This window comes from Stegodyphus dumicola, chromosome 10 (genome assembly GCF_044657685.1).
Source record: "Stegodyphus dumicola isolate Sdum_Otavi_A_Nest chromosome 10, ASM4465768v1".
Lineage (NCBI taxonomy): Eukaryota > Metazoa > Arthropoda > Arachnida > Araneae > Eresidae > Stegodyphus > Stegodyphus dumicola.
Window position 1 is genome coordinate 59,479,880 of NC_140777.1, and position 27,531 is coordinate 59,507,410.

Sequence of the window (27,531 nt, forward strand, 5' to 3'; positions counted from 1 at the left end):
GAATTTCATACTGTGATCCCCCAAAAAGATATTTTCGATACGTTGGAAGCGATCCCTTCTTGGCCAATTATGCAAAGCGTGAGCTTCATTCGGAAAGCTGGCATAGAACTAATTTTCGTAGCATCAATCAAATTCTCTTTTAAAAAGGTAAGAAAGTTTTCAGTAACCCCCCAAGTTGCATGTGCTTGTGCAGTGCATGTTAAAAGGGAACCCCCCCCCCCATTCTCATATAAAAAAATCTTTTAAGCCTTTTCTTAAATGTCTTATTTGTCATTTTGCTGTGAAATGAAAAAAATAAATAATAATAATAATAATCAATCATCTGGGCTAACCATTTAATATTCGCCAAAATATCGTCAATTTTTGTACTTTGGTTTTTAATCCTTGAGTAATTAATTTTATTTTAATGTTATTCATATCATTTAATGCGTCTTCATTCTTCTAAATTTATTTATTATTAGTTAATAATATTTTCAAATTTCAGGCAATTTTCTCTAGTATACTCACAAAACTAATTCTAGCAGTAATATGACATCATGAAGTTTAGTGTACATATTTTTTACTTATATATGCTGATAAATAAATATAAAATACTAGAATTTATTTAAAAATATCATTTAATAGATTTCTTTCTTCCTTTAGTTGCAAAATGTCTGCAGAAAAGACATTTTTAAATCCCAATTGGGCAGATTCTAATCTCAATCCTTAGAGGAGAAAACAACTATTATAGTTATAAAAGTAATGCTTTGGGAATTATATACAGTACAAAGTCTTTAATCTGGACTCGTCTGGACTTCGGCGATTAGGGGTTTTCCGGATTATACATCATCAATTTAAATCTGGTAAGATGGCATGCAGAAATTATAAAATTAAAAATAGGAAACCGTAGTTTCTGAAATAAAAGCAAATATGATCTAAAGGGTATCAAAATTTACAAAACAACAAAAAAAAAAAAAGCTTAATATTTATTTGTTTACTTTATTAAACATTTCTTTCAATGCTCGCATGCGTTAAGCATACATTACGCATAGTCGAAATTAGAAAATTGCAACCAGAAAACTGTTTGATGTGTATTCGTGATATTTATAATGACGAGGAATTTGATTTAAATCATATCAAAGACGGAGTACATCGAGATGAAATACTACATTTAGTACGGAATTATAAGCCGAACAAAATAAAAACATCTGCCCTGAAGTTAAGGAAAGTGCTGACATATCAACTCCCAGTTCATTGTGCGCTGCAACATCCCCCCCCCCTGTAGAGCAGCGTGAAATTGATAAACAGATTTCGGAATAGTAAGAAAAACAAAGGATCCATTTTTTGTTTGAAAAATTTATCCATGTTTGTTTTGGATCTATCCATTTTTTTTTTGCAGCAATTCCATTTTTTGTTTGATGGACATCGAGACATGCTTTCGCTTTCTAGATCCTTTGGCAGCTCCAGAATCAGAAACTCTTTTTGACATAATCGAAAGTTCAAGCGTACTTTTTATAAAATTGCTCTAACAGTCTGCAAAAAATAATAAGCCGGATCTAATTAGAAGATTAAGGAACAACGTAATCTGCAACATTAACTGAAATAGATAATTAGATAATTTTAGCCTAGCTTATACCGTCCGTTATCCATTAAACGCGCTTGTGTAAAGGTATTATGCGCATGCGTAAACACATTATGCATTTACGAATGTGCAGAAAGTTTGTAGCTTTGAGGTCCGGATTAAAGACATTGTATTGTATATCTAACGTCCTATGCAGTTAGCAAATTTTTGTGCTTTCAAGTGCTACTATAATTAATTTGCCCTCAACACAGCCAATGTGCACTTAGGCAGATAGTTTGGAATTTTCTTGAAACACGCTTGGAAAACCTGGAAATGTCAGGGAATTTCATTTTCCTGCTTGAGTGGCAACTCTCACATAAGTACATCAGTAGCAAGATGCCATCTTTTCTTATTAATTGTGCTTTTGTGAACTGCATCAGTATAGCATATGTATACATAGAGGCTCTAGCAGAAACAAATAAGGATGCCAACATTCTTTGTCACACTGGTCTAGCTCTTTAATTGATGATATTGGGTGCCACTGGCTGCACATCCTGTTTATCTCTAGTCCATGTATCTTGTATTTTGACCAGACATTGTAGCCTTACTGAAGTTTTTATGGCCATGGCATGTTGTACTGTGTTTCATCAATATGCTGACTGTTGCACTTTTGCTTTGGTTGGCACTTTCTCCAGATCTTTCATCAATTTAAAATGTTTTGCCAGTGTGTTTAGGGACTGTCATGTCATTACTCGCAGCTTTTAATATACTAGATGAACTCTGAGAGTAACCACATGAATTATAATACCGTAACATGCCATTCAAAGTTTGTTCCACCTCATTTCAATTATATAACAGCTGCTATTGTTCCCATAGCTGGATGCTCAAGAAATATTCTGTTCTTGGAAATTTCTTGAAATTTTAATCATTTTGTTATAATGCATTTGTAAACTAAATATAATTCTTCTGCTTTCTTTTATGACATAGCAATTTTATTGCTAAGTGATTTAATTAATAAGCTCCTTTTTTTTTCCTTTTACAATTTAAGTTTAATTATGCAATAATACATTCTTTTATGCATTTTGGCACATAATTTAAAGTAATCACCTCTTTTTAATTAGTCTATATTTTTTAGATCTTCGTAATTTGATTTTTAACAGTTTCATAAATTTTAAAATAATGTTCTATTTTGAACTATATACTGTCATTTTTGTCTTTTCATGTATAAGATGTTAAATCAGTGTCTGTCTCCTCTTTTTTTAAGCAAGACACCTCAAAAAAAGTGTATTATTTCCAATTAACATAAAACTATGTCCTGACAAAATCAAAACTGTAGGCTACATGATGTATCTGAAATTGTCAGACAAGAATGAGAAGAATTTATCAGCAGGGGCACAGGGGAATGCAGCGCAGGATAGGGTCACTATGGCAGCTGAAAAACCAGTTTTGCTTCTATGTTGCAGTCGATCCTCTCCAGTGTCTGTTCTGTCCAGGTACCCTAAAATAATTATAATTAAATGAAATTCCTGCCCTCTTTATTATATACATTTACTAATTATAAATGTCTATACATGTTAAATTCAGCTGTGTGCTGATGTTATTCTTATGTCTATGATAACTGTACATAGATGACAGAAATCTATTGATTCTCTTATACATTATTACAACAATATCTAATTTTCTCTTTATCATGTTTATCATATACTGGGTCAATTCTATGCCATCATATGTTTGGCTGGCTGTATTGTTGATGTCTTATTATGGGAATCCTGCACTCTTGTAAACTCTACACTGTATAGATTCTATGCAGTATCAATCATATTGTTAAAAAATTGCCCAGCTGCAGTAGGATCGCTTCCCCACAAAGCAGATTTAGGGTTGCCATAAACTGGCAAGGAGAGGCGGGATTGCCAGATTTGGTGACAAAATTGGCGATATGCCATATACGGATGAAGAACCTTCTGGAACGAATTCTTACCAGGTTGGTCTCGAAAGTTCTCGAATGAGTCTATCGAGTTCATCGTCAGTCTAGTGTTGGTGTCTCGTCACTGTATAGTGAGTTGATGCACCTCTGAGGCTATCGATTGTACCGTTGAGTGCATCGCGAGTTGTAGTGTCGAGAGTAGGCTGAGTTCCGAAAATGACCGAACTGAGTCAGAAGCTGTACTCTGGTACTTTACCGTGAAGCTGTTTTCACGATAATAGCCTGAAGGCTGTACTGTACTGCTGATTGTGTCAGTGTATTTGTCGGGAGTTTTTCGACGACTGTAAACGTGATTTTGGAGCTGTTCTGAGGAATACTAGCTAATAAATTGTTTTCATTCTTCATCAAGTGTTGTCGTTAATCACACCAAATCCACAAACCTGTACAGAAAGCAACAATATTAATCACGTAACTGATTTGCCCACGTCGTGTATGTGCATCACTTCCGAGAGCCGTTTGATTAGCCCGCACAGCATATGGCCTAGAAGAGTTTATGAACTCTTTTAATGTTTTGCCTGTATTTTTGTTTCTTATCAGTTCACAATTTCTTCTAGGGGTGGCAAAAGCAATCCTTTGAAACTGTTCTAGAATTTTCTTTCAACAGTTTTGCAAGAAAGTATTTTTGTGAGAAATATATAGGGAAAGATTTCCTGATATGTAAAGCACGGGGAAAGTTTTAAGGATGAAATTTCATGCTGCAATAATGTTAATAATGATATTACAATAATTTATCTGAAAAATAGTATATATGATTCTGGAAAAGGATCATAAAACAACCAACTACTACTGCCCAGACTGTGATAATGGGTTGTTTCTCATGCCTTGCTTCGTATCATATAAAAACAAATATCCTATAAGTAAGAAACTGTTTAAAAGTATAAAATGTCAATTATTTTCTTCTAAACTTATTTCTGTATATATGTAATTTTGTGTTGTGAGATCTAGTATTTATTTGCTAGCATGAATTGATCTACTTGCACGTTAACCTTACGACTTCTCACACAGGCATAAAGATGAACACAACAAGGAAAGGGTGTAAGAGGCCCTTTTATTTATCACAAACTGTTTAACAGAGGGCACGGACTTATATGCATACAAAACAGCACTGACCACTTTTGAGAACTGAAAATGATAATGCAACAATAAATTTAAAAGGTAAAGGTATATTGCTAGACTACAAAATTCAATTTAATCTAACAGGCTAGTTCAGAAACCTACACCGGCAATACACTGAAGTGACAAAAGTCATGGGATACCTCCTAATATTTTGTCGGTCCTCCTTTTGCCCAGCGAAGTGCAGCAACTCGATGTGGCATGGACTCAACAAGTCATTGGAAGTCCCCTGCAGGAATATTGAACATTGCTGCCTCTATAGACGTCCATAATTGTGAAATTGTTGACGGTGCAGTGTTTCGGGCACTAAATGACCTCTCGATGATGTCCCATAAATGTTCGATGGAATTCATGTCGGGTGATCTAGGTGGCCAGATCATTCGCTGGACTTGTCCAGAATGTTCTTCTAACCAATCGCGAACAATTGTGGCCCGGTGACATGGCGTATTGTCATGCATAAAAATCCCATCGTTGTTTGAGTACGTGAAGTCCATGAATGGCTGTAAGTGATCTCCAAGTAGCTGAAGGTATCCATTTCCAGTCAATGATCGGTTCTGTTGCACCAGAGGACCGAGTCCATGTCATGTAAAAACAGCCCAGACCATTATGGAAACACCACCAGCTTGAACAGTGCCTTGTTGACAACTTGGGTCCATGGCTTCGTGGGGTCTGCGCCACACTCGAACCCTACCATCGGCTCTTACCAACTGAAATCGTGACTCATTTGACCATGTTCACGAGCCTATGAGAGTCGCTGCAGGCGATGTGCTGTCAGTAAAGGCACTCGAGTCAGTCTTTCGCTGGCATGGAAGACAAATTTCGCCGCACTGTCCTATCGGATGCGTCCCTCGTACGTCCCAGGTTGATTTCTGCAGTTATTTGACGCAGTTTTGCTTGTCTGTGAACATTGACAACTCTACGCAGACATTGCTGGTCTCGGTCATTAAGTGCAGGTGGTCGGCCACTACGCTGTCCATGGTGGGATGTTATGCCTGAAATTAGATACTCTCGGCACACTCTTAACACTGTAGATCTCGGAATGTTGTATTCCCTAACGATATCCGAAATGGAATGACCCATGTGTCTAGCTCCAACTACCATTCCGCGTTCAAAGTCTGTTAATTCTCGTCGTGCGGCCATAATCACGTCAAAGCCTCTTCATATGAATAACTTGAACACAAATGAAAGCCCTGCCAAAGCACTTCGCATTTATACATTTTCTACGCGATACTACTGCCATCTGTATATTTGCATATTGCTATCCCATGACTTTTGTCACTTCGGTGTATACTAACTAGACAGCCAGAATGCGTAGCTGCTACTAAGATTAACAGCTGGATAACAAAATAGCAAACTTGTGCTTCATTAGTGAATCATGCTCTCTCTAACCTTTTCATTGCAAAAGTTTAAATTCTCTCATTCACTTACTTCATTTACATCCTGGTGAGAAAATGCAAAGGGAAATAAGAGAATTCAGGAAAGGCTCAAAAATTAAAATAACTATTAATACTTTTACCTAAATAGGCCCCTATAATGTGTGTGTATGTATATGTATATATATAGAGAGAGAGACTGTCAGATCTCAAAATGTTGCTGTTTGGTGAAGCTGAAGATCTTTATCTTTCAGATATGAACAGCTTGTTACGGATTAAAAAATTAAGCAGCTTAAAAGCATTAAATGCACATATTAGTAATTTTAAGCTTGTTAATAATATATTTAATTGATATACATTAAACATATTAAATTGGTAATTTTTATAAACAGTCAGGTTTTTGTTATAATTAATGAAAGTTGATTGTTGCCATTGCATAAAAGAAAACATTTAACAATTTAAACTCTATATGCTGTCATACATCCTGAAAAATAACCTGTTATTAAGAGACTGGGCAGTTTAAAAACAATAAATACAGTCATTAATAATTAAAATACCTGTTTTACTTTTCAAAAATATATCTGATGTAAATTTAATATTCATGTTTAAATGATAGTTTGTAGAATCATTTGCAGCATTATTTTAATTAATAAAAGGTATTTTTAACATTGTATGTAACTGTATAATCAATTGTTTTTTAATTTTTAAAATGATTTATATTTTAATAATTTTTTTTAATAGTAAACTCTTTTATGATATTAGGATGCAAACTAAAGTTTTCAGTTTCAGAATTATTTATTGAATTTTTATTTTTAAGATTCCTGCCGATGGTATCCGTGATTTGATTCTCGCCACTTTAGCTGTGAAATATACTCAGTCCAATTCTGTCTGTTATGCAAAAAATGGTCAAGTATGTTGTATTGCATTTCATTTACATAACTATATTTGGCTTTTTTTTATGATCTGTTGTGTTGAACATTGTTATTTATGCTATGAATTTTATTATGATTTGGTATAATTTTTTTATGGTAAAATGTAATTCAATCCATTGAACTTACAAGTTCAATGTGTGATTCCTGTGTGCCATATCCCAGTGTAACTAATAACTCATTGCTTGATCTTTACACAGCAATTTTTGCATGCAGCTTTCATTCTTGAGTAATGCTCACTGAAAATTATTTATATATGATGAAGCTCGAAGTACAATTTCCTGTTGCCAGAATATTTATAAAACACTGCATGTTAGTAAAAGTATTATGTATAGTTATCTCTCTTATTACACTGTTTTGCTCTTACACTATAATTTCAGAAAATCTTGTACAGGACAGCAACACGGTTTCATTCTTGCATATTAACGAAATATGCATAAAATCTCTTACTATGTGTGTGAACTAGGGGGTGCAGCCCAATCCTCCTTGCAAAATAAAATTACCCTATGGCCACACTTGAGGTACACCAATTTCAACAACAAATGAGGACTTCCAGTGCCCGGCCATGCCCCATATAAAAGGTTTTAATTGTTCATCAGAAACTATAATATACTTTAAGCACCGGAAAAGAGTCCTAAGTAATAAAAAAGGTTAATATAAGCAAACTAAAGAAACTTAAATAATAGAACTAGCTAGCATTTTCAATAAATAGCTGCTGGAATAATACACACATAGGAAAGCTAGAGAAAAAAAAAAATCTAAGCAAAATGTAGTGTTAATATAAAGAACTAAAAATACAAAAGAAAATTATCACAAGCACCAAACACACTATCTACAATCAATGCCAATGGCCTCCTTTTTGTTGTTAATGATCTCCATTATCAGTCTTGCTGTCTTCATAGCACAATGTATACTTTTTCATAAAATTTGGATCTGCACCTTCAATGTGTCTTGTTAATATGCATCCCATCATAAAGTGTAAATTGTCTCCAATCTTATTACAAGTTCTACATATCTCACAGTTCTGCAAGTTGAATCTTTTTAAATAATGAGGAAATGTGCCGTATCCTGAAATCAGTTGGTTTAAGTCTATGTCACTTATAGTTTTAATTTTTCTTATTCAGTTAAAAAATGCAGCATTTCTTTCAGAAAGACTCCATTGAGTCTTCCATTTAGCAAAGATATCACTTTTCATAATGTTAATGCATTTATTTCTGGATGCTTGAATATTTATTGTACATGCATCCATGCATAACACCATGCTCCTCTTTAACTAAGGCATCTGCCCTCTTGTTACCTTTATATCCTGTATGAGCTTTCACCCAATTAAAATTGAATCTGTGTTTTTCAATCAACTGAAAATATAAAATTTTAACTATTTGCATATTGAAATTTTGTTGATTGGGTCAGAGAGAGCCTGCAGAACATGGAGCGTCTTTCCTTTGGCTGTAATAAATTATAATTAAAAACTGAGAAGGCTGTACTGAAAATCAATTCGTCTCCATAACTGTAAAAATCAGACCTTCCCTCTTTCAATATACATGTATGTTTCCTATATAGTAAAATTTGTGTTTTAATGAGAGAGGCGTAATGGCTGCCAAAATATTTGCAACTTCTGTTGGGGCAATCCTAAAGAGTCTAGTTATGGCAAGCAGCCAGCTCCTCTGTATAGTATTTAACTTGTTTCTAATTCTTTGCAGCTCCGCTACTCTAGCACGCCAGGCTCTGATCCCATACATTACAGTAGGAACAACCACACATTTATAAAATGTAAGAGTGGAACATAGTAAGAGTTGTGCCAAGAATAGTAAGAGTTGTGCTTCATAGTAAGAGTTGTGCCCAAGAAAGATATTTTATAGTATTGCAAAATTGTATCAGTCTTTTTCTGTATTCCATTAAAATGTTCTTTAAAAGACAGTTTGTCATCGAACACAACACCTAAGTATCAAACATTTTTCAACCGTAATTATTTCTCCCTTATATTTCAATTTAGAATTTCTAGTGAGCTTCCCACCTTTTGGAAAAACAGGGATTTTTGTCTTCATAAAATTAAAATCTAGTTTTCTTTTACTATGTCAATTTTCACGTGATATTAGATATTTCAATGAATGATTTTTCTAATGAGCTTTCAGCAATTAAAACCATTAAGTCATCCATATAGCAAATCAACTTTACATCAGGAGGGAGCTGTGCTTGTAATAATTTATTAATAACTAAATTCCAGAGCAGCAGAGCGCTATTGGACCCCTGTGGACAGCCTTTTCCAATTCTATAATAAAGATTAGTGTCTGTGGCTGCCTCCATGGAGAATGCAATTTTCCTATCATGAAATAGTTAATCAATAAACAGAAACAATCCCTCAGAATTTTTATCTGTAATAAAACATGCAAGAGGGAGGGCCAGTCCACAGAATCAAATGCCTTATTAATATCGAATGCTACTGCTACAACATGTTTCTCAATTCTTTTTTTCTCTAATAGAATTAGTGAATTCACACAGGGCATCACCAGTAGGATGTATGTATGTATATATATCTCGCACAATTCAAAAACAGTTAGCCATAGAACGTTATCATTTTATATCTAGGCCTGATATAACATCTAGTTGTGGACTTCGCTTTTTGATTGTAACTGGCAATATTTAATTTGAAAATTTACAATTTTGTATGTCATTTTCAACTGGAATTGATTAAGTAAGTTAGAATAGTTCAAAGAAATAAGTTTAAACAAAATGCAGCAAAAAATGTGTGTAATTTAATAGGTCATATAAGGAAGTCATGTGGTGTCCACATCATAGATTATTTTTTTTTTTTTTTTTAAATACTTTTTAAGACTATCAATTAAAGTTAAAATCCATTTCAGAAATATATATGCTCCAAAATGGTAAGAAAAAAAAATGCCAACATGTAGTTACAAAATCTAAAATGAATAAGCAAAACCAGCACCATAATAGTAGCTATAAATTGGGAATACAGAAAATAAAAACAAATTTTTATGTCTGAACCATACTTGAAACTGTCAAAAAGTTTTTTGCTTTCCAAATTATTATCTTGGTTTAAAGTAGACTATAATGAGTATTTTTAAATTTTGTACATTGTACTGTCTCTCTCTCTTTCTTTTCTTTTCTTTTCTTTTCCTTTTTTTTTTTTTTTTTTTAATTCTTAATTTTTTGTGAATTCATTTTATGACTCAAATTATTTTTGATTTTGAAAAATGTTATTGTTCATTTGACCACTTCTATGTTGGTGGCTTTGTGTTTGCCTTTTAGATATTTCAGATTTTGTATTGTTTTATATTGAACCTGAAAATTTCTAGGTAATTGGGACTGGTGCTGGACAGCAATCACGTATTCACTGTACAAGATTAGCAGGCGAGAAGGCAAATATTTGGTATGCATGCAGTAATTTAAATCATTTCATTTGAGCTGGAATCTGTGCACTAAGTTATATCTTATGGTTTTCTTGAAACATTTATCTGTTAGTAAATGCTATGCAAGACTTAATTATCTTGTGGAAGTGTAGTGGAAGATGAGAGATGTACTCAACTTTGAACATAAAGTTGTATACATTTTAGAATTTTATGGATTTCAGTTCAGGCAAAAAGATAAATAGACATAAAAATAAATAAATAAATAAATAAAAACAGATTAAAGATAGCATATAAAAGCAATTAATTTCTTTTTTATCTTTTTGAAAGCAAAACGAGACATAAAAATTAAAAGATTATATACTAGTTCATTTTAAAAATTAAGGATGTTCTTGTTTGAGACATACTTTCTATTTTATTATTGTAGAAAGAAATCCTTATGTTTTACAAATTAATAAGTGTGGTTATCAGCTGTAATTATTTGACCAATAGCATAATGTACCTCTGTTGCTTTCATTTATTTAACATCCCAACATTTTCTGTAGACATATGTAATATTTTTGTAAACATACATAATTTAAGCTACTTTAGGATTGCAGTGGCCCTCAGTCGCCAAAATCTTAAAATTAGTCACCAGTGTGGTGTAGTGGCCGAAACCGCTATGCAAAACCTGGGTTGTGACATCAGGTTCAAAACAAAACACAGCATAAAAATTTTATTGAACGCAAAAAAAAAAAAAAAAAAAAAAAAAAAAAATTGGCTACATACAATTCTGCAGAGAAAAACCTATCTCTCTCCAAAAATCAAATTCTATACATTTTACGTGCGAGAGCAATTCATGGCAAATGAAATGATTTGCGTTTTTAACATTGCCAACGATTTAATTATTTTAATAAAGACTATTTTAACAACTATTGAAAACGTGTTTGTAAGTTAAAAAATAATAATTTTCAGCTTATTCTCACGTGACATTCTTGTCCATATTAATCTTCAGTCTCTTCTTCTTTTATGTAACCTTATCACACCAGGCTTAGTAAATATTGGGTTTTAACGAAAGTTTCCTGTCGCCACAAATATAATCTGCGCAAACAGTTCACGTTGGCATGTTTAATCATATTTTGTCAAATGATTTTTGGCATTTGAAAGAAAGAGACTTGTTTTAGAATGCAGTGTTGTGAAATTTGTAAAAAAAATATCATTATATAGAAGGTGTGTGAAATGGAGGTATCACGCTACCGCGTTGTGAAGGTTTGGTATCAAAAGTTCGAAAACAAGGACTATCACATTCAATAATCAGAACGCTCTGGCCGGCCTACTTATGTTGATGAGTCCTGCCTGAGAGAACTTGAGGAAGATGATCCGTTCAACCACTGGAGAGCTTGCTAAGGAATTAGACATTAGGGCCATATCCATTAGTCCTATGCATTGCAAAAATTTGATGTACTACAAGTTCACTCGCTGGTGTGCCGCGTAAGCTGACTCAAGCAGATAAGGACAGACATGTTTAGGCCTGCACTGATCTGCTCGAATATCAATGCGAGGACAAAATTCTGGACCAGATCATTATTTACGATCAAAAGTGGATTTACTTCAACAACACAGGCTGAAGGGGTGTTGGTTTGGGCTCGATGAGGCCATCGGCAGCATCACAAGGTACAATTTGACTAACAGAAAGATTGTGCTTTGTATCTGGTGGGATTGCGGTAGTATTATCCACAAAGATTATCTGGAAGAAGGTAAAACCCTCAACAGTAAGGTTTACAGCGAGATGCTAGTCCATGTTGATGCTGCTATTCAGGAAAAATGTCAAACTGAGTTCCACCACAAAAAGGTAATATTTGATCAAGATAATGCAAGATCACGTGTGTCTGCATTCACCGGCTGAACTCTGTATGGACTCGAACGAGATCTTTTGCCACGCCCACCATATAGCCCCTACATTGCTCCTTTGGATGTCTACTTCCCCCCCCCCCATTTGCAACTACATCTTGCTGGTGCTATCTTCCATTCTGCACAGGATGTCCGAAACGAGGTTGGTCTGTTTTTGGACTCACGGCTACCAAGTTTCTGGGTCGAAGCATTTGAAAAACTAGCAAAATATTGGCAGAAAATCATAGATTTGGGTGGTGATTATTACCTTCACTATAGATACTGCTTTCATGTTTTTTTTCCTCACCTAACTATATTAAGAATGTTTTTTGTGGAAAACTTCCGTTACAACCAGATATAGTCCTCAGATTTTTATCCTGCGAAGAATTTAATTTTCAGACTGTTTTAATTGCTGTGATTTTTTTAATCCAAGTGATATCATTGATTCAGTAATTATTTTTTTCTTTAAAATGTCTAGCATTTTAACTTATATTCAATTAGAAAAGTAGCAATAATGTTTCGTGATATTTATAATGTGCCACATATTTTATTTTCATGCTCACTTTTGACCATGTGATATCGTTCTATTGTTAATTAATTTCTTTGTAAGTGTTGGGAACTTTTAACTTTCTATCAGTTTTAAAATAAGAATTAGGTTCTTCATGATAGCATTCATTCTTTCATATTCATTATTATTATGAAAATATTTATATTGAAGCTGCGTTCAGATGGTAAAACAAAAGACAAAGAGGAATGGCTGGCCAACATTCATATTTATGTTTAGAATTTATTCAGTGGTAGTAGATAAAATGAGACAAAATATTTGATTCTTTTATAGCAGCAAGTGCTGAATTATGGCTTCCGTAAATGTAAATATATGTTATTTCTGAAAGGTAAATAAATGTTGCTTATCATATTCCCATATTGTGATTTTTCATTTTTTGAAGGTTGCCATAGGGTTTTTAATATTTGCCAAATTAATTTTAAAATATTCCCAAATTTCACCAAAGCATATGCTCTTGCTACTTTAGTACTAAAGTACCATATAATACAAGATTAAATATTAAATACTCTTTAATATATCTTTTTAAGTATCTCTTCTGAAACATTTTTTACTTATTTGGAGGTTTGTTAGAAACTGATGTTTACAAATGTTTGATGACTTTTAATTTCATATACTTTTATTGTCTTGTAAACATGTTGTTCATGAATTTTAATATTAAAAAGTAAACATTTAAAATAAAATGCAACAAAAATTTCTAACCAATTCAGTTACAATATCTATAAAAATTCAGAAGTTTTCCATGGAGTGTTATAAATTCAGATTCTGTGTATGATTAATATTAATGGCAGGTGATGTAACAAATAATGTTTTTGTAACTTTTATAATAACATTTTAATAACAAATGATGTAGAGTTATTAATTATCAAAAATTAAAAAGAGATTTTCTTCTGAATCTTCTTTTTTAGAACATTCTATACTTTTCCATTAAATTCTACTGTCATTTACAGAAGTTAATTTCTGATACTGTAATTTCATTGTAAAATTGTTGTTAAGAATTTCAATTTTATTTTACATTGAATTTTACTAAATTAAACTTTATATCAAGCTAGATTGACTTTATTAAATCCTTAGTATTCATTGTAATTTAAATTTTTTGTTAGAAATGCAATGAATTATTGAAGCTTAAGACAGAATCAGCTTTGATCCTTAAAATTACAAGAAATTTATGCTATTAACTTATGAATTAACTCTTTTTTGAATGATAAGACCTCCTGTACATACAAAAAGTTTTGTCCATTTTGAAACTTTCATGTTGCATAAATACTTTCTCACTGAAATAGTTTTCATATTAAAAAGCTCATCTTATGTTTCATCTTGTTTCTAATAATTTTTTTTTTTTTTAATTTGAATCAAATAGGTGGTTACGCCATCACCCTAAAGTACTACAAATGGAATTTAAAAAAGGTGTAAAGCGGGCTGAAATTTCTAACATCATTGATAATTTTGTCAGCGGTACAATTGGGAAGGTAAGTAATGAAACTGAATAAAGAAAGTAATTGTGTGCTTAGTTTATATAATTAATATTGCAATAGGTTCTGAAATACTTTAACTGTAGATATTACTTAACACTGTTTCTGAAAAATGCAGGATATAAAAGAAATAGAGAAATGAAATGCTTATAAAATGAAAAATGTTTGTTTTTGTCAGGAAGCACTTTGTACCCTTTTTGTCTGCTTAAATATGGAAAAACGAATCTTGTTACATTGTCATTCTAGAATAAGATACAGATGAAATCCTAGGTGTTGGATCTGCCATTCAACAGACCAGAACATGGCTTGGTTTTTAACATTGCTTATTACAGAATAAATATCATTAACATATTTCTTTTAATAAAATAATTTACTCAAAAAGTGTTAATCAGTAACTTGCAATGATTCAGACAATCAAAAGTTTTGTCGAAATGTTTCGGCAGATGATGTTTTCGTTGTAAATGAAAATTCATCATAAGAATTATCACTTGCGTTTGTAAATTAGAGCTTGTATCAGAAGCAGTCCTATATCAGAAGTTAATATAGTAAGGAATTACAAAATCACAACTTCTAGAAAATTATCATTTTAAATGTAGTAAAAGTACTTGAAATATTAAATAATATAATAAATTCTTGGTGTAATATGCTCAGCTATCTTTGATGCTATAAAACAGTGGGAATGGCGTGGAACTGTTAAAAAAGCTGTCAATTCCAGACTACATTCCAAGCTAACACGAAGGATTTTGGATCCTCTGAGAAATCAAATAATATCTGAACTTTAGTGCTCTAAAGCTTGCAGGGGAACAGTTTCCAATAAAAGTTAACTCTGGAATTGTTAGAACAGTCATTAGGATGCACATGGATACAATGGATAGTCAGCAAACAAGAAATTCTTTATCAACAAGAAAACAAGGAATTGGTGTTTGTAGAATTCATGGTAAGCAAAGATTTATAATATTGAAACAATGCTTATATTTACAGATGAGTTAAGATTCAATATATTTGTATCTGGTGGATGAATTGATGTGTGGAAAAAGCCTAATAAAGAAATGAATTGTAAAAACCTATTGCCTACTGTTAAGTAAAAGGGTGGGAGCATAATGGTTCGGCAACATCATGCTGTTTCTGGGGTTGAAAATTTAGTTATTATAGAAAATAATAAATAGTCAAATATATATAAAATCATTAAATGATATTTAAAAGCATCTGGAGTAAAATTTAGAATGCAGAATACAATCAAGTTCTATCAGGATAAGGATCCTGAACATACAGCCCTAAATGTTTGTTTGCAGTTATTATACATCTCTCCTGAAGTTAACAAAAACTCTTCCATATTATCCGTACTTAAAGCCTATAGAAAATGTATGGAGGCAGTTGGAAAACAAGAATAAGAAACTATATTTTTTCAAAAGTTTTACTAAGCTGTTCTTATGGAGAAATGGAACAAAGTGAAACATTCTTACATGGAAAATTTAATTGAGTCCATGACAAAGCATGTGAAAAATGTATTTTTAACTAAAATGTATCCAATGAAATGTTGAATTTTCCATTATTTTCATGCGTGTATTAAATATGAACTATTTGTTCAAAGTTTCCAAATACAATGGAACCTTGAGATACAAGTTTAATTCGTTCTAACATTGAGCTCGTATAGCGAATTTCTCATATCTAGAAACAAACTTCCCCATTGAAAATACTGGAAATCCAAATATAAACATAAAAATCAATTTTTCTAATAAATAACACTCGTTAAATAATATAACCTTAGTTTACTTGTGTGACAGCTTCCGACACCGACCTTTTAACTGCTTCTCGTTAATCCACACCAACAACAGCTTCTCAACATCTTCTAGGAGTTTCGGACAGTGTTTGGAAGTAACGGTAACTCCTTTGGCTATACCGTTTCTTAATTTCTTCCTGCTTCTTCAGAATAGTGCAAATTGTTGATGTCGAAATGCCGTAAGTCTTCGCCAAGTCTGTCACTCTTACACCACAGTTGTTTATCTACACCACAGTTGTTTTTCTTTCTTAATTTCAATGGCCATGGCTTAGTTTTCTTCGCAGCGCTATCTGAGGTAACAGTCTTCTTAAGAGGCATCGTGAAATAATTATTTTCATGTTTAAATGTAATAAATAATTGATGCGCAAACATGTAGGTCAAAGAACACCGAATAATCTGGCAAGGAGATTCCCTAAGTTGAGCCGGATCGGGAAATGGCGCCTTGCATACCAACAGCCTGGCTCATTGCTTGTTACTTGAGTCAATACTTGTATTTAGAGACAAATTTTTTTGCTCATACTTTCCTCATATCGGATTTCTCTTATATAGAAATGCTCATATCTCGAGGTTCCACTGTACTTATGTGACTTCATCTCAGAACTTTTTTTTTTTAACCAAAAACATTTTGAATAATTTTTTTCATAACAAGTTTTTATTTATTTATTTATTTATTTTATTTTTACTGATCAATAGTACACGTGAAAGAAAATGTCATTTCACTAACATTTAATAAATTATATTTTCAAATAAAACTGAAAAATGCAAGTATCCGAAAACAAATGTGAACCACTGTATATCCGAACGTATGTGCCTTTAACTTTGGAATCAAAGTTTAATGACATTTTAGCAGAATTTATCATGTAAGGGTTTGTTAAATTAGTTTATGTTGATTACTAAGTTTATTTTTATGTTGCAGGATATGCCTCTTGAAATATATCAGAATTCACTTGTTAATCCACCTGATCTGTTAACTGAGGTAAGCAAAACTGTATAACTTAATCCTCGCAGAATAAATGTACCATGAATGAAATAAAAGTGCATTTTTCTTTTATGAGTTTTTCAGTTAAATAATAGAATTTTGGTAATCTGTGACTTCCTAATTTATAAATGCTTGTAATCTGTGCTCATTTTTGGATGAAAAGAAATAATTAAATTTCATACGCAATTAAACATTTTGAAAAATATATTCTATACTTGTTTTTATTGAAGAAGTGAATACATCTTTTTATACAAGTCATTTAGCATTTTCTGCACATTTGTCAGTTTTACTTTTATAGTATAGACACACTGTGCATCTCCACAATTAATTTGAATTTATGATGAATAACTTGTGTATAGAATTTATTTGTTCATAATGTTTATAGACTCCGATTTCCAACTTAAATGTGCTTCCTAACTGGTTTGTTTATATTCTGCAGAACAATTTCTTTACATCACTGAAAAAGGGTAGATTTTTAGAAAAAACACGTTAAAAAAATTGAGGGCATAAAATCATAAAACCAAGCAAAGAAAATGAGGCTAATTCAATTGTCACGAAAGGGGGGTTTTTATTCCAAGGCGAAACTTCTACCATATCTAAAATTAATCTTTCTATATGAAGAAATCATATTTATATCTATAATTAATCTATATTCGACAAGGTTAAGTTAAATATTTATTTACAATATGTACAGTTAATTAATCAGCAAATGGAAAATTCTACAAATCAAAGGATGTGGCATAATGTGCCATTCCCATCTAGTATCTAACTTCTACTTCAGGTGAGGGCGCTGCTATCGCTGTATGACATCATATTTCTCTGCACTCCCCACCTGAACTCATACACAATTAAACAAAATAACAATCAAATCCAAATGAAATGAAAATACTTACAATTACTTACTGTAGCTAATTGAAAAGAAAAAAATCTTCTTGAACATCTACTAAAATATAAAATAAAACAAATTAATCACTTGAATATAAGAAATTACTGAATAATCAATAAGTTCAAAAAGTTTTCATCAAATGTTGGAAAAAAAGTCAGTAATTCTCAGGTTGGTTCACAACTTCTAAAGAATATAAGAGTTGTATTAATTTAATTTTGTCCTTTGGATGTCTTAATTAAACAAGAATGAACATGTTGATCTGGTCCTCTGTATAACTCAACTACCATACCAAGTTCCCATAAGAGTTTGGACTTTGTAGACCCTTCCAAAAGAACATCTCCAACTTTTAATTCTTTACTTGGGTTTATTTTTTGTTTACAATTTTGAATCCAGTAAAATCGACCCAAACAAAGAAAACACTGTGCTTCCCGTTTCAAAATCTCTTTTTTCTTTTCTACACTTAAAATTTCCCAATCCGCAGATTTGTGATTTGTGTTCCTGCAGAACAGACACTGTGATTCAGCTGACGCAGCTAATAACTGAAGCGTAGACGGCTTGCTTGTTATGGCTGGAGAATGTTTATATTTGAAGGGCAGATACTTTTCCGATTGTGAATATTTCTCTCTAGAGTTACAATTAACAGAAGCCGTGCATTTTCTACTGAATACTTTTCCTCAAAAAGGCTAACAGACCTTTTAAATCCTAATTTTTGTCTTTAATTTTTCGGTTATAATCAAGAACAAATTCATAAGGAAGTAATTTCAAAATTAAAGGTGTTAAAAAAATTCCATAGGAATCAGTCTATTTTTAATGCTTCAAGATTTATCTGTACTTTGGTGTGATTGAGAAGTTTTCTTAATCCGTTTGCATCATTAGGATTTCTAACAGGTGAAATACTTAAGAGTTGTTCTAAATGTGAATTAATTAAAATGTTTGTTTGCCCAAATCTGGAATGTAACAGTTCAAGAGCAGCTTCGTAATTATTTTCGATGAGAGCGAAACCAGAAATAGCTTTGGCTGCTGAGCCACCAAGAAAGCTTTTTAAGTAAATTAATTTTTCTATTTTTGATAAATTCGAATTTTTATCAATCGCATTTTTGAACTGACCTATAAATTCTAACCACTTTGAAGGATCACCATAAAATTTAGAGATTGTTAATTTTGGAAGACTAGTGAATTTATTATTTTCACTTTTGGATTCTGTAATGGTTTCATTAGAAATGTCCCTACTTGCATTGTCCGATTTTTCAAGCTTATTCTATTCCTTCAACTTTTTCTTTCCTCTAAACTGCCATAGTTGAATTTTTTCTACGTTTTCCAAAACAGATGTGATTTCAAGTTCAAATTCGTCTGTTTTGACTTTCAATTCTCTTTCTTTTTGAGTGTCTAAATCAATCAAGGATTTTGATTTTTCGTTTAACTGGTCTAAAATTTCTTCTAATACATTTACATTTATACTACTATCATCTTTACTCAATTCAATTTCAATTTTCTTCAATATCTTGGACATTGTGGTCCTCAATATCTTTCGTTTCGATTTCAGTTTAGCAATAAGATCTTCCACTATACCAAAAATAGAAGATACAGGCTTACCTTGGCTGTCTTCGCACAAAGTGCTAATTCAAAATTAAAAAATGCAAATTTTTAAATTGACCAAAGGTTCGCGGCCAATGCACCATGTCGCGAAAGGGTTTTTTTTATTCTAAGGCGAAGCTTCTACCATATCTAAAACCAATCTTTCTATATGAAGAACATCATATCTATATCTATAATTGATCTATATTCAACAAGGTTTTGAGTTAAATATTTTTTTACAATATGTACAGTTAATTAGTTAATCAACATACGGAAAATTCTACAAATCAAAGGATATGGCATAATGTGCCATTCCCATCTAGCATTTAACTTCTACTTCAGCTGAGGGCGCTGCTTTCGCTGTATGACATCATATTTCTCTGCATCAATAAAACAAAATTTCAAGTACTTTTTATTAATTACTGATAGTGTTTTTAATTCAGTTGCATATGCAAAAAATTTAATAGCAGAATTAGTGTAGGGGTTTTGTAAACAGTATATTTGTTTGTCTTACATCTGAAAGCTTAAAAATTATTTACAAAGAAATATTGCTGATGAGTGTACAATTTGTTGTACTTAAAATACTTCAATGCATTTTTCAAAAGCGTTCTTTACTTCAAAAATTTCTTAACATGTATCCTCTTTACTCTCTGCAACATTTTTCACTTGTACTGGTATTATAAGGCATAGAATGTCATAATTATATTTAAAAAATGTTTTGTATTCTAGTATGTATAGTTTTGCATTCTTTAAATCTTCATTAAATAATTCTTGAGGTAAGACAACTGCGTTTTGATTAGTTATTTATGTGCAGACTGGTTTTGGTTTATTGAGATTACAGCAAAGCACACAGACTATCTGCCCAAAGGGAAGGATGCCTTCATGGAGGACTTTCTAAGGGAAACTGGCTCGTATACACGTTACACATGGGGAAAACCACGAAAACGCTCGTGCAACCAGCCTGTTCGCGGGATTTGAACCTCGGACCGAACTACCAGTGTTCAGCAACTTTACTGCTCGGCCGCTGGTGGGCCCTTATTTATGTGCAGACAATCAAAATTTAATGTAGTAGTTAGAAAGGGAAAACTTAAAACCTGAGCTGTTATCCCCAAAATTTAAACTGATCTGAAGCTGTGAAAATTGTTGGATATGTACTGTATATGCATATTAATACTTTGCCATTTTCCTTCATTTAAATCATTTCTTTCTGTATATAGGCTGAAAAAGCAGAGTGGATCAAGCAGTTGAAAGGGGTAACACTGAGCTCCGATGCCTTCTTTCCATTTAGAGATAATATAGATCGTGCTTATCAGGTAAATATTGTGATTTTATTTGCATGTAAAATTGCTATTATTCTTTTTTTAGGAATCTGGCTTTTGTAAATTAACCTTCCTGTATGTGGCTTGACTGTGTACAAATATCTGATTTGTTTTTCTTTTATACACTGAACAGCTACTTTATTATTATGACCATCTGACAGTTATAAACAAATTAACTATAGCATCACACTGTAATTGCTAGAGAGCTAGGATAGTAAAACATTAGTTTAATGAATTAATTATCAATTAATTAAATTAGTTAAAAAAAAAGCTTAGTTTCTGTAACAGTTATATAGATGAACTGTTTGTGAACATTTGGGGGGGGTGCAATTTGCCGGACTTTGAATGTGTGATGATTGTAGGAACTCAGAGCTGTGGAGCAAGTATCCACAAAACTGCTGTATGTGTGAAATATGCAACAACAGTTGCGATTACAGAGTTTAAAGATTGAACTGTCCAATAAAAAGCTGAGTCTCAACTTGCAGCTTGTGGTCCAACTGGTAAATGTTTGGGAAGAATTGAAAGGTCTTTAAACTTGTCAAAGAGAACAGAATGTTAACTTTCAAATAATTTGCAGTATGTCTTAATCAAGGATCATCTTAAAGGATTTCCGAACACACTGGTTGCTGTATAATATATCATGTGGGACGTGGAAGCCAAAGGTCACTGTTGCTGTCTGAAGCAAATAAGACAAAATATTCAGAAGCAGAAATATTGAAAGAAGAAGCTCAGATTCACTCAGAAGTGCAAGTACTGGACTGTGGATAATTGAAAACAAGCTATGTGGTCCGAAGAATCATATTTTCAGTTACATTCTGCGGTTTGAGTGAGAAGTTTTCAGAAGCAGTGCAAAAGATGGATGCTAATTGCATTGCTTCAGCCTGGTAGAAGTAATGTGATAGTTTGAGAAATGTTCCCAGTTATGTTGCGGGCTCTTTAATATATGTTCTTGAATATCTGAATAAGACGTTGTATCTAAACATCATTGCTTGACCAAGGGCATCCTGTTATGTTGATGGTTTATCCCAATAGAAATGGCTACTTTCAGCAAGATAATGCATCATGCCGAAGTGCAGGTATTGTACAGGATTGGTTTGAGGAGCATGAAGGAGAATTTACTTTGCTTTGAAGCCCTTTATCACACACTCACAATCCCTAAATTTCAATTCTGTTGAACATTTATGGAAAGAAACTGAAAGAACATTCAAACATCTTAATCCACAACCATCTTGTCTCACGTTATTGAAAAGTCTATTCATCAAGCATAGTGTCATCAAACTATAAACATCTCACAGAGTCCATGCAAAGAGGAAGCAATGCTATATTGAAGGCAATAAGTGACCCAACCAAATGTTGATGGGATGGTCATAATAAAGTTGTCAGTCAGGGTACATGCTACCTTGTTCTCTATAGTCTTTTGCTTATTTTCTTTAATGAAATACAGATTAGTCTTATGATTTGAAAGCTATGACAACAAATACATTTAAGAACCAATTTATTACAGTAAAATAGAAGGCAATGTCCATCGTTGATTCCATTGATAAGCTTTAGGAGGTCAGCATGAACTCTGTTGAATTTGTCTCTCCTTTTCAAGCCTCTTGTTCTTTTTGTTTTCTTGCTTATTTAACTCCATGAAAACATGTATGCTAAGTGTCAGAATCATATTTAATGTTAATCATTCTTTTCTTTCTATTCTCGTTTGGCTTTATTTTAATTTGGTCAGATCCATTGTAAATAACATAAAATTTTAAATTAAGTTCTAGAAAATGCCATTTATTTATAGTAGATTTATTCTTCAGTATCAAAATAATATCTTCTGTGAATGTAGAATATTTTTTGAATTTAATAAAACCTTAAAAACCTTTTCTGCAAGGAAGATGTTTAAAAAAAATTAATCCTAAATGCTTTGTAAAAACTTCTTTTTATCAAAAATCATTGCTCAGCCTTTGAAATTTGTAGAAAATCAATTGACATAAAAAAAGAAAATAATGTGTGGCATAATTATAGGTAGACCTCTCTTTCTGTAATTTCTATGGTATTGATTCCTTTATTAAAATGTAAAGATTTTTTTTTAATTTTAAAATGTTTTCTTATTCATATGCAATTATCTGTATTGTCTCTTTTTTAAAAGCATTTAATTAAAATTTTATATTTTGTTTTTTTGTGACATAAAAGTGCAAGCCTTTTGTTAAAATTCTCATAACCCACCACCGGTCAATTAAAAAAAACACAAGAAATGGAAATAAACATTTTATTTAAATATATATATTTACTTGTATTCTCAAGATATTTAATCTACAGAATACACTTATTTGGTTATATAGATTAAACCAGTGTGCCAATAAAACAAAACAAAAAAAAATTTAACACTGTAATTTATCAAAGAAGGAACATCATTACAAATGAAGAAACTAAGTTATGAATGGCATTAAAGACAAGTAACAAGTATAAATAGTATAAGAGATCTCAAACAGTGTTCAAACTTGGGGGGAGGTGAAGGAGGACAGAACTTTTTGTTTTTTTACTGTGTGATGTTTACATATGTATTGTTGTGGATAAAAAACATTCTCATTTTTGCCTTATCTCTTGGAATTTTAATTCTCTTTTTGTATTTTGCATAAATACTTTTGTTTTAGTTCTTAGTTAATGATAATTTTCGCATTATTCTCGAAAAAAGGTAATTGGCTAAGAGGCTTTGAAAATTCACACAAAGTTGAAAATCCATGTACATACAAGATTAATTTAACTCTCGAAACTGAACTATGTGTTGACAGTGCAATCTAACATAACTAGACCTGCTAGACAAGCTGAAGGTGAGTCTGTTTGAAAAATGGGTTAGAAACAATCGACCAGTCATTCATAAAATGTCACAGTGGGGATGCTGTGGATGGAATTGAAAATGATATAATCTACAGAGCAGATGATGATGTTAATGGTAAAATAAAGGAATAATGCCATTCACGTAGTGTCTTGTGTAGTAGAAAGAGATTTCTGAAAATTGCTAGAATCACAAATGGATTTTAATGTTGAGAAATTAACCGGTAAGCACACGCATAGGGTCTATTTGACTCCACCTCCATAAAATGGAATGCTTCTCTTAAACCATGAGTTACTGTCACTTCATTTCTTCAGTAGTTGTCATCTTTAATTTAGATCAAGTTTCAAATTCCTAGTTTCTTTATTTGCTAAATAATTATGTTAAATGATAAATAGGGGTTATATTTACCCCATGCGCATCCTCGTGTGATTTCTTGAAGTGGCATGTAAATTTTTTTATTGGATATACTTATCCTCACTGTGCGCTTTCTAAAAATTAAATGAAGTCATTTTTGAATAAAAAAGGAAACTAATGAGCAAGATCACACCTTTTGATGCATTAAAAATGTTAAATATATATATATATATATATATATATATATATATATATATGATAACATATTATATAAATTAATTTTTATAATACATTAATTGAATTTATTTTTTCCTAATTAGTCAAAATAATTTTGTGTATTATTAAATTTTCAGAATTTTATATTAATTCTGATGAAAATATTATAAGATTACTTTAGACGATATACGAGGAGTAATAAATCATTAAATCATTTATGTATTAGGAAAAAAAGAAAAAAAGGAAAATAGCTAATCTAATAATAATTATAAAAAATTCTAGTAACATTTATATTTTGATGCAGAAAAATAATAAAGTTATCATTTATTTAAATTTTTTTTTGCATTTTACTATTTAATTGTTTATATTAATTATGATAAATATAATTTTTATGTTAATTGTGATAAATATAATTTGAGGAATTTCATGTTTGTGTTGATATTTGTGGATAATTATTTGAAAATATGGAATAAATAGATTGCTTAAATAATGTAACAGAAATGTAAAAAAATAGATTTTACTGTACAAAACATATTTAAGCCGTTAATAATTTGAGAATATAATATATTGATGGTGGGATCAAATGTACCCTATGCATGTCCTCATGTATGAAAATGGAGCATGCATTCTCCCAAGTTAAATTACTATTAAATAAAATAAAAAAAATGTTTTTTTTCAACTGTTTTGCTCAATAATATCATTTTTGAGATCAAATTATTTGCAAATAATTCTGAACACTTAAAAATTCAGTAGAATAAAAAATTGCTGAAAAAAATTTTAGCAAATTTTTTGGCTTATGCATGGAAATATGTATGGTATTTGTTGAAATATGCTAATTGATCTTCTGTGTTTCAGAGTGGTGTTTCCTATGTGGTGAGTCCCGGTGGCTCTACAAATGATACTTCTGTGATATCTGCCTGCGATGAGTATGGAATGGTTTTGATTCACAGCAATCTGCGCCTTTTTCATCACTGAATATTTCCAATGTTCTTGATTTGAGAGCTTATGCCTTTGACTATGTACTTTAATATTTTATACTTTTGATAGAAGTCTTTTTTTAATAATTTGCCTAGTTAAATGGAAAAAAATATGATGTTAAATATTAAAATATATTTTTCTATTTTAGAAATTTATTGTCTTTTTATTTCATCGTTTTAGGATTTCTGTAACAAAGTCCAAGGAAAGAAAATTTTCAGCTTTGTTGTATATTTTATCTTATGTACATGTTCTATGTAAAATTTTAGGATAATTTTTTTTTCAGCCTTTTGTGCTGTGCTTCTGATGCTGTATGTGTCTTGATATGTTTGCAAAGCTTCTGGATACCTTTTTAAAAGTCAGTTGCTGAACTTTTAGAAAAGTGTCCAAAACTTTGTATATTGGTACTTGCATATTATCCTGTCAACCATGAAAACTGGCTATCATCAAACCAAGAAAAAAGTTGTACCAATCGTTCTTCTAGAATTCTGAAGGAACTGCTGCTTTTTCATTTAATAAAGTATCAGCATTTGACCTACTTCAATTTTGCACTTCAAAAATTGGAATTTACTTTTTGTTAAGCCCTTTAATTTTGTTGAGAGCTGTTTAAAGAATGCTATGAGACTATAAGTAAATCTTCCTGCAGATGGTTGTTATAATTTATTATTGTTTGTCTGACATATCCAGCTGTTGACAAGGCTTAAATGAACCACAGTGCAATCTCAAATGTGATTCTGCATTCTTCGAACTCTTCTCTCTCTCTCTCTCTCTTTTTTTTCTCAAGATGCAAGAGAAAATAGCAAAAATATCAGTTAATATATGTCCTTGTTCACAAAAACAAAAAGTGGCATATTGAGAATCAATTGGGGTTACATCAAACAAAAGTGCAGATGCTGTGAGTGTGTTGTTATGTCAACATTATGCATAATTGATGTTAAATCACTCTGCTTGGCAACAGTTTCACTGTCAGTGGGATAATACATAAGTACCTTATATTTAGGGGAATTTCAGAATGCTGTCTATCTGGCATTGTTTAAGATGAGATTTGTATTGTAAGAAACAGGATTTAGTTTGCAGGTGTGAGATCTTGAAAGTAATGGTAATAATAGGAATAGTAACAATTTCCTTTGTGACTGTTTGCATAACAAAAACTTTTATTTCTTCTCGTCAGTTGGCTTGTCACCAGTAAAAATCACCGAACACTGGTAATTCAACCTGGGTACAAGTCCTGGTGAACAACTTGCTGCATGGGAGTTTTTGTGGTTTTCTGAATGTGTGATGTTTATGACAGCCAGTTTCCTTTAAAAGAAGATCTTTGGAAAAGCATCCTTTCTCTTAGGCAGCTAGCTACCTTGTACTTTGCCATAATGTATAACTGTGGTCTCTTATTCAAATTCTGTGTGAACCAAATGCACAATCTTAATCCAGCTGATGGGCCTGGACTTTATTATTATTAGAAATGTTTTTAACAAAAGAATAAAATGAGCTAAATTTTCACTTTTACTTTAAATATTTATCAAAACATACATAAACAATGCAAAAGAAAAAAAATTCAAATTTATGTTTATTTTCTCTCTGAAATCTAAAGATTGATACCTACAATAAATTTCTTATGGTTATACTTTGTAATTCAAATGTACTGACATCTAAATATTACATTTTAGACTGACATTTATGCATTCAGTTTTCTGGCACACTGATTTAACATGAGCTAATAAATAAATTAGTCAAATCCATTAACTGAAGCCAGCCATAAGATTAACAATTAAAACTTGACAATTTAATAACAATTAAAATTGAACAAGCACATTATTGAAAACATTTGGTAGAAGCACACAATATTAAGCTGGATGACCCAGCATCATCATACACTGCAGTTGATTTCCAGAGCATAGAGTGAAATAAGTAAGACCTGAGAAGTTCTGCAGCTGTCCTGCAAACTGGTCTACAGTGTTTAATAATCATTCCTCACCAAGTGGCTATGTTCGACTAGAAAAGATCCTTTATTGCTGCACTGATGATGCACTATCACCATAATCTAAACCAGAATACTATAGCGCTTCCAGCTATTGGATGGCAAACTAAATTTACTGACTGTATTAATGTGGGAAATTCTTCCACTTTACCCTAGTCATGGGCCCAATGTACTGGCATACAATACAATACAGAGCTCCAACTTATTCATTCTATTCCTCCCTTTGAATAGCCATCACATCCATAAACTCTGTACATATTTTTATGTCTCTAGAAACTACAGGCATCCTTTTTTGCAACAAATACATATTAAAATGTATTCAGAGGTCGCATGCATTTATACGACTGGAATCTATAGAATCCAACCCAGTCCTTCTTATTATTTCATCACACTTTAAATCCATAACAGTAGATATCTACTAAAATAAACACTGAATTCCAAATTTTA

General features: G+C 31.8%; 1 protein-coding gene across 1 annotated transcript in view; it reads left to right on the forward strand.

Moving 5' to 3' along the window:
* LOC118179280 (bifunctional purine biosynthesis protein ATIC) overlaps nucleotides 1-25,263 on the forward strand; it is a 54,178-nt gene extending 28,915 nt beyond the window's left edge. The window contains exons 12-17 of the mRNA XM_085824963.1: nucleotides 6,828-6,920; nucleotides 10,254-10,327; nucleotides 14,096-14,204; nucleotides 16,904-16,963; nucleotides 20,645-20,740; nucleotides 24,990-25,263. Of these exons, the coding sequence (XP_085681089.1) occupies nucleotides 6,828-6,920; nucleotides 10,254-10,327; nucleotides 14,096-14,204; nucleotides 16,904-16,963; nucleotides 20,645-20,740; nucleotides 24,990-25,109 (552 nt within the window). The 3' untranslated portion in view covers nucleotides 25,110-25,263. The remainder of the gene's footprint in view (nucleotides 1-6,827; nucleotides 6,921-10,253; nucleotides 10,328-14,095; nucleotides 14,205-16,903; nucleotides 16,964-20,644; nucleotides 20,741-24,989) is intronic.
* Nucleotides 25,264-27,531: the final 2,268 nt, after the last annotated feature.